Source organism: Momordica charantia (assembly GCF_013281855.1).
Source record: "Momordica charantia cultivar OHB3-1 chromosome 4 unlocalized genomic scaffold, Mcharantia_2.0 BLBB01000004.1, whole genome shotgun sequence".
NCBI classification, from domain to species: domain Eukaryota; kingdom Viridiplantae; phylum Streptophyta; class Magnoliopsida; order Cucurbitales; family Cucurbitaceae; genus Momordica; species Momordica charantia.
The window spans coordinates 21442633-21453606 of record NW_028275162.1 but is presented as its reverse complement, the minus strand read 5'-3'; the positions used below and the strand labels follow the sequence as shown (position 1 = coordinate 21453606).

At 35.4% G+C, this 10974-nt stretch overlaps 3 protein-coding genes across 4 annotated transcripts; all 3 read right to left on the bottom strand.

Annotated features, from left to right (window-relative positions):
• Positions 1-347: 347 nt before the first annotated feature.
• On the bottom strand, positions 348-2798 carry LOC111015586 (integrator complex subunit-like protein). Of its 2 annotated transcripts, XR_002602062.2 has the most exons (6): positions 2298-2798; positions 1995-2118; positions 1747-1820; positions 1236-1393; positions 645-942; positions 348-512 (listed from the first exon to the last, which is right to left on the bottom strand). XR_002602062.2 is itself a non-coding variant. In XM_022290663.2 (5 exons), the coding sequence occupies exons 1-5, from the start codon at positions 2696-2698 to the stop codon at positions 779-781; spliced, it is 921 nt and encodes a 306-aa protein (XP_022146355.1). In that variant the 5' UTR covers positions 2699-2798; the 3' UTR covers positions 348-778. The 2 variants fall into 2 exon arrangements, 1 of the variants encoding a protein (XP_022146355.1); XM_022290663.2 differs by having other exon boundaries at positions 348-942.
• Positions 2799-3852: 1054 nt separating this feature from the next.
• On the bottom strand, positions 3853-6774 carry LOC148212015 (germin-like protein subfamily 2 member 4). Its single transcript, XM_088123103.1, has 2 exons — positions 6595-6774; positions 3853-4581 (listed from the first exon to the last, which is right to left on the bottom strand). Exons 1-2 carry the CDS (start codon positions 6719-6721, stop codon positions 4031-4033), a joined length of 678 nt encoding a protein of 225 aa, XP_087979229.1. The 5' UTR covers positions 6722-6774; the 3' UTR covers positions 3853-4030.
• A 1927-nt stretch (positions 6775-8701) lies between these two features.
• LOC111015585 (germin-like protein subfamily 2 member 4) lies at positions 8702-10662 on the bottom strand. Its single transcript, XM_022290662.2, has 2 exons — positions 10375-10662; positions 8702-9474 (listed from the first exon to the last, which is right to left on the bottom strand). The coding sequence occupies exons 1-2, from the start codon at positions 10604-10606 to the stop codon at positions 8921-8923; spliced, it is 786 nt and encodes a 261-aa protein (XP_022146354.2). The 5' UTR covers positions 10607-10662; the 3' UTR covers positions 8702-8920.
• Positions 10663-10974: the final 312 nt, after the last annotated feature.

The following is a 10974-nucleotide window of genomic DNA, read 5'->3' as shown; positions in this document are numbered from 1 at the left end:
TTTCCTAATAAATTTAGGAACGAAAAACAAGAAATGCGAACGTTACCAAACGGGTTCTATACTTCTACATAGCCATCAGAAGGGGCCTTGCTCCAAGTTCTTCCACTTCAAATTAACTCTAATTACCATTTATGGCTCAAAAACCAACCTAAAGCTCCTGCCCAATTGATGGTGCAGTAGTAACAATGAACAAAGTAATCCCACGAAAAATTATATGCTTTCGCATCTAGGTTCGAATCTCTGCCTCTCTAGTTGTGGTGTAATATTCTGAAAAATATATGCCCAAGCTACCCTTATTTCTTGTCTCATACTTTTGTAGCTCACAATATGAACAGAAGACAATAGTATAGAGTAAGATAATAAAACTGAAATTAATTAGCTAAGACATTATCTAAAAACATATTGTCTATAATCTTCCTACATAGATATTCGCAATCTCAATGTCTCCATAAAAGGATGATTCTTTTTTCTTTTACCTTGCACTCTCGGTCTAGCTCTGCACTTGACGAAGGCTGAAAAAGTAGCAGTAAAGGGTTAGTCTCCGTCTAAACTCAAATGGCTAGGCCAGAAGTCTCTTCGAATCATAATTAAGGCAGCCGACTTTACAACTATGAACTAAGAATGAATTTCATTTCCTCTACAACCTGAGGACCTGAGATGACCGACTTGTGTCGTGAATGGATGTTTGTAGGACAGAAATCTTTATATCCTTGATACTACTTTTATCGATCAAGTACGTTTCTTCCAATTGTGGAGAAACAGCAGTCTGAGAAGTGTGTTATCTCCGCATCACACGATGACGTTCCCGTTTCCGGAAGCGTTCTAGCATGAATTCATCTGTGGCGGCCTGCCTTTGTCCTGCAGCCTCTGTGCCAGTATCAGTTGGTTTGGAGCCGGAACCATCATCTTGCAAACTTCTATCCTTGTATAGCTCAGGATGATCTGCATATTTTTATATTCCTTGTCAGAAACAGTATAACATCTAATTAAGCATAGAACCACATTTTCCTTCCTTTCTCCTGATATAAGGGGTGCTTAGTTTATGATTGAGCAATCCAACAATACATATATGGAACATGATGAGACTACCACCAGACTCTTAGCAATTGGAATGCAGAAAATTTGTAAGAAACTAACATCATAGGTATCCATCACCAAAACCTTAACTCGCATCCAGGGTAAACAAGAGAGAAATGTCGTGTCAAAAGGTAACACAATATAAAGAGATGAAGCACCTCTTCTAAGTTTTTCAGCATAATCCCTGCCACGGTGGAAGTAATCAGCACTATAACTTGACGGGATGCTAAACTCTGATTTTGACCGACCCACAAATCTCTTTTCCTGCAAAAGCTTTTTTGCAGCCTCAGTTTCCTCAATGTTCTTCAACTTAAATCTGTCACATACAGAGGACAATGCCCACAGTTTATAACGGTCGGTTGATAATATCCTCATCCAGCACAGTTATGAGTATATGAAAAATGCTTATATGGATGATCACGATTTATTTTTATATGGCACTTCAAATTATTTAGTACCGCAGGCCCAGATAAACCACAAAACAAGTTAATAATAAAGGAATCATAAGCTCCCAAGTAAACTTAATTTCCAAACTAGTAACTGGTGCAGCATAGCTCCATTCTATTCCATGCCTTCCATAGCTCCCAAATTGCAGAAAGTACACAAAAGCGATAACAACTTGAGGACCGGTTAATTAATCTCTTTCACAAAGGAGAGGAAAGGGCATACTCAATTGGAAGCTGAACCTCTGCGATCCCTGTAGTCCACTGAGTGGAACTTTCATTAGAATTTCGTCTTTTCACCTGACAACAACCCAAAAATGATTTAGTGTAAAAAAGCCTCAGCATATATAAATTGGACGCAGTTCTTATATTAGTTTCAGTCATTCTAACAAAAAACTAATGCAGTACTCCGCCAAATAGAAATAAACAGAACTGCAAGAGAAGAGACAAACAGTAAAGTAGCCACTCACTCACTTTAAGATGCTCTGGGATTTTGTATAGTTCGTCTTCTGCCTGTTTTAAGTCATTCTCAGCTCCTTCTACAGCCTCTACAGTCCTTCCCCTTTTCTTCGCCAGTTCTTGTTCGATATACATCAACCTGTAGAGAGAAGTCATCAAAGCTCCAACTTTCAACATAGACGAATATCCCCCAGCTCAATTACTAGAATCAAATTTATCAATGGTAACCATGCGTTGGTAATACAGTAATGGTTCAAAAATGCGAACAACCAAAAATGACTTTTATTAAGAACGACATAATTAGGGAGAATAGACTACATATTTGGATCTTCAACCATGACAGCAGTTTCCTGAGCGAAAGTATCCTGAAGGACCAAATCATCCTTGTCGCCCTCGCCTCCACCGCTTTCATTTTTGTTGCCCCCGCCGCCACCAGCTTTATTGTTAGTGTCCGTGGTTTTCCTAACAAGACCTCCGCCGGCGCCGGCGCCGGCGCCGGCACCGGCGTTGCTGGTCTGCATCGTCACCGCGGGAACTGCAGGAATTCCGGCCCTCCTCTCCCTCTGTTTCTGTAAGAATTTTACCTCCTCCAATGCCATCCTGTGCTCTTCTTCTTCCTCCTCCGATCTGGTACTAACGGAGTTTGCCCCATCTCCCCCATCTTCTGTATCACTATAATTCCTTTTCCGGAAATTCTTCTTCTTCGACTGTTGATTCATCTAATCTGATGGGAGGAACCCTAATTTCTTGCTTTCTGAAAATATAATCGCAATCCAATCACACCCCGACCTTTCTCTCGTGAGAATTCATTTTCTTTCTTTCGTGTAAAAAGCGAAGGATTATTTTAATAAATAAATATTTTTTTTACTTTATTATTTTATTTTCTTTTAAATTTTAAAAATAATTATTTTCATCCATAAATTTTTTAAATTTTATTTATTTTAGCTTAAATCAGACATAGTTTCAATTTTATGAATTTAAAAGTTATAGTTTGATTTGAGTTTAGATTTATTTTAAAAACTTTAACTTAGTATTTATAATTGGGTTAAATCTCATAAATCATACCGTTATGAGATATTACCATATTAACTATGTGGTTTTTCAAAGTAAATTATATATATATTTTAATACACGTGGATTGGAGAATCAAACTCAAAATCTATTGTTTTTAAATATTTACTTTTAATTTTTAAATTTGAGTTTATTTTATATTTGATAGTCGTGAAACTTTAATTTTTTAAGTTTGAAAAATAGTTTTAATAAATGTTTAATGAAATCAATCGACAAAACTTACATTTTTAATTGGTGGAAAAAATAATAATTTTATATTTTTACTTTTCTCTTCTCTTTCTTCTCTTTTTTTCTCTCTCTCTTCTTTTTCTTCTCCTCCATCGATTCTAGATTTTTTTTTTTTTTGAAGTAGACAAATAAGAAAGAAACTAAATAGATGATACACCCAAAATACAACCTCTCTCCAAAATCGTCGACAATCCCAAAGGGTCTTCTTCTGCAACGCCCGCCTCGCCAGAAAATGAGCAACCTCATTTCCTTCTTGTTTTGTAAAATTGTAAGTTTTATGGAGCCGATTTGCTATACATTTCTTAGCCTTGTGAACAATCAACCCGACCTCTGATAAATCTCTTCATTGCACTGAAAAAGATTGAAAATTCGCAGAGAATAATCCATCTCGACTTGGATCGGAGAAATTCCAGAATCCATTGCTAACTTCAAACCCCCCTCCATTGCTAAGGCTTCGACAACATCCACTAAGAAGGCATGATCCATCAAATCTAGTTGCTGTTTGGTAATTATTTTGTACTTGTTTTAATCCACGTTATATATTTTCAAAATTTCATTTCAACTAAAAAAAATAAGAAACTATAATCAAATATAGTATTTTTAAAAATAATAAATCAAAAAATTCAGATACCAAACATATTCCAAAACAGTACAAACCAGAAATAGCAACGTTAATTGCCATTGTTAGTTGCCAAATACACTTCTGTCCGGTTCTCTTAGAACTAGAACCTGAAAAACAACGTCTTAATTAGTTACTTTTTGGTAGGAGCTATGTTGGATTTAATCTGGGCCACCACGTCAACACCAATCTGAAAAGTTCCGGCGAGGACGGCGTCGTCAACGGCGGGCGAGGCACCGAACAAGGCGGGGGCGACACTCTGGGTTCCGAACAGCTGGCTGTTGAAGACGATGAAAGCGGAGGCAGGCCTGTCGTAACTGTTGCGCTGGAAGTGGAGCAGGCCCTTGGGGAACACGAACACGTCGCCTTTTTTTATGGTTTTTGCGACCAGTTTGTTGGCGGTGGTGATGAGGCCCACGTCCAGCACGCCGTCGAGCACGAACACAACCTCGGTGGCGCGTGGATGCACGTGAGGGGGGACGAGGCCGCCGCCCGGTGAGTACTCGACGCGGGCGAGGGAAAGGCCGAGGGTGTTGAGGCCGGGGATTGCGTTGACGTCGGCCACCGTCGCCGCGAAGCCGAGCGAGTTGTTGATGGCGGGGGCGTTGGCTAGTCCCGCGAAGAAGAAGTCTGATGCGCTTACGTTCGCCTCGTCCTTGCACGCAAATCCATTCACTTTTATTCCTGTTGCCAAAGTTACAAAGTTTTAAATAAGTAAATCCTTGATTAGAGATTAAAGAGTAATGGTAAATGACTAAAGTTTGTTTTGATTTAGAGAAACCTTTCTTTTGTTTTATTTGTTTGCTCAATGCCTACAATAATTCCAAATGAATTTAAGGTTAATTTAGATTCAAACTATATATATTTCGAAATATATGTCAATGTTTTATTGGATCAGATTGAATATAAATCAAATAGAAATTATCTTTTGGAGAGATAGTCGAGTGGTTGATAGTTTCGGTCTCGGAAATCGATATAGTTGGAAACAAAGAACTATTGATCAGGGTTTGAATCCAACCTCCCTCTCCTTTTCTAGATGAATAGATTTGTATATTTTTTTTTATTTTACTGGATTTGTCGTATCATACAAGAGAATGACTCGACTATCCCACCTAGTATTTGAAATCCTTTCCGATGTTCGTTGGTTGGAAAAGAAAAAAAAAATTGAAAATCACATTAGATTTGAAATCACTTTTTTAAGTCCCAAAATTTTCTATTCCAAATAGCATGAAATGGTCGATATTTGAAATTAAAAGGTACCTAATTCTAAATTTACCCAACATTCAATAATCTTCAACATGGTTTCATGGGCAAATAGTCATTCAAGTATACTACTCTCTCTTTTTTCCCTCTTTTCTACAAACATTTTTCCATTCAAGCAATAAAGGAAGATTTTCTATTTCGTTTCGTGTGTACTCTTGGTTATCAGTTTTCTTTTCCTTTTATTTCAATTTTGATAACAATGTCCCAAAAATAAGAGATCTTTAGGTTGATACATTATTTAAAATCTTTTTTTTTTTAACTTTTTTTTAGTTCTTTTTGGAAGTTTCCTTTAATTTATTGTGTTTCCCTATGATATTTGTTTACTTTCATTTCGACGTTTTCTTTCTCTCAAGATTTTTTTTTTAAATAAAATTAAGGAGGTAAGGGTTGCTGCATAGAAAAAAAAGTAAACATATTGATTATTTTAGTTTAGATTTTGAGATATATAATTCGATTTTTTAAGTTTTTTTTAAGAAAATATTTGTTTACAAGTTTTTTATTTTATTTTATTGACGAGGTGTATAATTCATTAGGTTGAATCGATTAAATGAATTCATTTTTATATATAGTTGATATTACTACTTCATATTCAATATTATATTATTATTAGTATAATACCATGCTAAATTATAATAAGGCCATAATATTAAAATATTATATTTTCTTCTAAACAATAAATTTTATCCAAACAATAAATTTTACTTTTAATGACTCGAATTGAAATTTGAGAGCATTTCCATATGTTAAAATCCTAGAATAAACCAGATGAAGCATATAAGGGTAAAAAACACATTTTAAATTTAGTAAATGTAATTTTAAATTTGTAATGATTTATCAAATTTTGGTTGAGGTATAATTAGATTTCTTACATTAATAAATCCTTTAGGGACTAAGTGTATTTACAAGACTTTAGAAAACTACTTTCGTTGAATAAACACTTCAACCTTGCATAATTTTTCCACCACGATGGATGACTTATTGGTTCAAAGGGGTTAGGATTAATTATGAGGGAATGTGTTCAAATCCATGATGTCTACCTACCTCGTAAGTTTCAATAATTTTCACACCTTATCATTGTGGTGTAATATATCTGACTACTGATATATGTATGTGATGTACATTATCTTATCTACTACTGATATGAGTGTCTCGTAATATGTATCTGATATACTACTAATATGAGTGACTATTGCATATATATACATCTAATATACTACTAATATGAGTATGTTTGATATACTACTAATATTAGTATCTCATATACTACTAATATAAGTGAAAATTTTCATTATATTTGAAAATTGAAAAAAAGTGATATATTTTGAAATATATAAAAAATTTTTGCTACCCACTACAATTTTCTAAAATTTCATTGATGCGTGTGTAGACAAGTGTGTGTAAAATTACTCAAATTTGTGACGATCTATGGCGTACCTTTGGAGGGTGCAGCGACACATAAGTCTTGAAGCATGTCGGGGTCGGAAGCGCGGGAGCTGGGTATTATTATTGCAGCTGCAGTAAACAGGACAGTGATGAAGAATTTTTTTTTGGATCCGGCCATTGCCGGATATATATGATAAAAAGATTGCCCAAATTAAGTGAGATGTGTTTGATCTCGGTGAAAGGAGGCAGAAAAACTATACTTATTTATATAATAGGGTTGAAATATTAGTATAACTTCATCTCATTAATTTAATTTTCACCTACCTTGTAAACTTGCATTGTAGGCCAACTTCCACTTGATTAAGCTACTGCTTTTTTGGACTTCTGACTTCTTATACTATATCAATATTCATGTGGTTTCATCTAAACAGTCAATTGACAAAAAAAAAAGTAACTTATGCCTATCATAAAAAAGATTGGGATCTCAAATTCTGACCAAAAGATTTGGAGTTCGAATTCCAACCCTATATTGTGTTCGGGGATAAAATATCCAATGGCCACGTGGAGGATAGAGATTGGCAGTCGGAGGAGATTGTTTTCAAGCGTCGTTTTGCAAAGCTCCTCCTCGGAACCTTCCGAGGAGGTTACTCTTTATTACCTCTAAGATATCTGAGCTCGACCCACTAGAACCCGACATATCCGACCTCAAAACCGACCAAGGTAACCGCCTGTCGTGACCTCTGTCAGGACCTCATTTCACTATCAGGTATCGATTTTCTCCTCGAACTTAATAGTGAGTCCGAACTATTTACTGACTTGAGCGTCGGAGATTTTGCCCTCTTGTGCAGGTCTCCCCAGTCTTTCAGGTCAGAACTAGGACCGGGTTCGAGGCAAAGACCCGTTGTGCAAATACTTGCATATAAACATATTGTATTCAAAAAAGAAAAAAAGATTGCAGGGTGTATATATGTTTTCAATGAAAGATGCTCATGATGTGCTAGCCCACAGCAAATGATGGAGGCTTAGCCTTAAATCCAAAGCAACTGAAACCAAATTAAAAGAGACCCAGCATCGTCTAAGAGTTGCGATTAATTAGTTTGAATCAAAGAAAAACCTGGCCAAATGATAATTGATTTATCCTTTTGAATATATTATTGTGAACCCTTTCTTCTTTGTTTCTGGTGGACGTTGAATTTTAGAACCAAGAAATTTGGATTGATTTTGATCTCTTGTAAACTTTTAGTACAGTTTGGTTGTTGGGTTCGAGGTTGAAATGCCACCCTCTTTTATTCAGGGGCAATAAAATTAAAGGTTAATTAGTTTAGTTGCATGATTTTAAATATCTATCGACATATGTCCATATTTCCATTAACATTTTTATAGTATCACAAAAAATCGATAAAATATATTTAAAATATGACTAACATTAACCATTTTAAATTATTTACAAAGGTCAAAATATCGATATCGATATCGATATTTCTATTGATATTTTCATAAAATTGAAATCTCGATTCTTTCTATTCACATCGACATTTAAAAGGGTTAGGTGGGATAATTAAGTCCATCTCATAATTTCTGCATGTAGCCTTAGCAACAAGAGAATTGTGAAGACTAACTTTAACAACCAGCACTTATTTATACAGCCTACAGGCTTCTTCAAAGAAATTAAATTCCAATGTATGTGTCATCTAAGGCACTGATCTCCTCTAAACATTGCAGCAAGCCCAACTAGAACGAAACAAAATTTCATGAATAGTTTCAAGAACATAAAAAAAATTAAATGGATTCAAATTTTTTTCGATATATTTTATTTTATTTTTATAATTTGGCCAACTTTGATAAGGGTGATGCATGTTCTAAACTTATCGTCAGAGAAATAATTGATAAATATTAAAACATAAAATAAAGTAAAACTTTTTAAACTATAGATAATAAATTAAAAAAAAAGATCAAATTCTAAGGGTTGTGACTAAATATATGGGAAGTATATGACTTCTTAATAGTAATAAATAATCAATTAGTTTTATCACGGTTAAATATTTGAGTATAAAAAGAGAAATTTTTTATAAAACAGACCGTGGGACAAGCGAAGTATTTTCCAATTTATTTAGTCAAAGAAGCTTGTTGTAACTTGTAACTCGTAATTCACCAAAAATAATAATAATAATAATAATAATCAAACTGATCATAATATATTAACCACAGTAAATAGGGGTACAGAGATGGAAAAAGAAGATGAAATCACGTTCTTTTAATACTTCAAAAGTACACGTATATATCCGTAAAAACCAAACAGAATGATTCTCATTATTAGCCGTAGCTGTAAAAAAAATCTCCCTGCAGAAAACGCAGCATTAATTAATTAATCAATTAATTACTTCTTCTTCTTAGGGGCTATCTTGGATTTAATCTGGCCCACCACGACACCACCAATCTGAAAAGCTCCGGCGAGGACGGCGTCGTCGACGGCGGGTGAGGCCCCGAACAAGGCGGCGGCGACGGACTGGGTTCCGGGCAACTGGCTGTTGAAGGCGGCGATAACAGAGGCAGGCTTGTCCTTACTGTTGCGCTGGAAGTGGAGCAGGCCCTTGGGGAACACGAAGACTTCGCCTTTTTTTATGGTTTTGGCGACGAGTTTGTTGGCGGTGGTGATGAAGCCCACGTCCAGCTCGCCGTCGAGCACGAACACGATCTCGGTGGCGCGTGGGTGCACGTGCGGCGGGTTGAGGCCGCCGGCCGGGGAGTAGTCGACACGGGCGAGGGAAACGCCGAGGGTGTTGAGGCCGGGGATTTTGTCGACGTTGGCCGCCGTCACGGCGGAGCCGACCGAGTTGTTGATGGCGGCGGCGTTGGCTAGTCCGGCGAAGAAGAAGTCCAATGCGGTTACGTTGGCCTCATCCTTGCATGGAAATCCATTCACTTTTATGCCTGCGAATGCAATAAAGTTCAGATTTAATTGTTTTTTTTTTATTATCTAGCAGCAGTTGACTTGAACCCAAGACTTCAAAAAATCGGATAAAGTTAAATTTAATCGTAAATTTAGTTCAATTACTATCTCTAAATTCGAATTTCCAATCTATTTATACTAAATAAAAAAATAAATAAAGTTAAATTTAATTTGAACTTTAGTATCTAGATTATAGTTTAAAATTTGTAAAGATTTAATCCAATTTTGTTAAGTTGTAATTAGATTTAATTTGTTAAGTAGGATAAATAGTTTAGGGACTTAAGTGTATTTATAAAATTTTGTCTTTTCCTGGAAGTAATTTTATAAAATTTTATTTAGTGTTATAATTAACAGTTAGGGTAGAGTTGAAATTAAAACTAAATAAATTATACAAAAATAGCTATTAATATATGTGATTGATTTCAAATTGTATTGCTGACATTTTTAAAAATTGTTACTTTACCTTTTATCTTCACCCTTCTTAACTTTAGTTAGGTATTTTAATGAAAATTTATTAGGGAGGTTAAAAAAGAAAAAAATAAATAAAGAATTAGGAGAAAACTTTCTACACATGCATGGGAACATTTTACATTGTTTAGCCTAAATTAATCATGTTCTATGTAATCTTAAGACCACCAATAATATTTGCTTTCAATTTGAACACTTAACAGATCGGATCATAGCATAGATTAGTAGTTTAGACATACTTCTAATTTTGGTAAAGAAAAAGGGTGAGTTCTAGAGGTTTCACCCCTCGCATAAGTATATTTGTGTTGTAATATTTTAAAAAAGAAAAAAAATCCTTATTGACGGGTGTAGGACAATTGTCTACATATTATTCAAACTATAACTGATACACTTTCTATGACCTCTAAGCATACCTTTGGAGGGCGCAGCGACACATAAGTCTTGAAGCAAGTCGGGGTCGGAAGCGAGCAAGCGGGGTATTGTTGCAGTCGCAGCAAACAGGATAGTGAAGAAGATGAAAATTTTGGATTCGGCCATTGCCCAAAACATGTGGGATGTGTTTGATCTCTTAAGGGAGTTTTGGTGAAAGGAGGCAGAAACTATATGCTTATTTATAATATGGTCGAAATTGAAATATAAATTCATTAATTCTCACCTACCTTATAAGCTTGCATGGTGTATATATGGTTGTTAATGAAAGAGACTCGTACGTGTTGGAGGCTTAGCCTTAAACTCAAAGCAGCTGAAACCAAAAAAGGACCCAACATCTAAGAGTTGCGGTTAATTAGTTTGAATCAAAGAAAAAACTTTACTTCTTTTTTTTGGTGAATGTTGAATTGTTTGGGAGCAAGAAATTTTGGGTTGGTTTTTATGATCTGGTTGGCCGAGTTCTGTTGGTGTTGGGCGGGAGAGGTTGAAATGCCACTGTCTCCCTACCTACAATTTTGTAATGAATTTCTTTATTCACTTGGAGAATGTAGGTATAAACATGCTTTTAACCTTCCGGTATACTA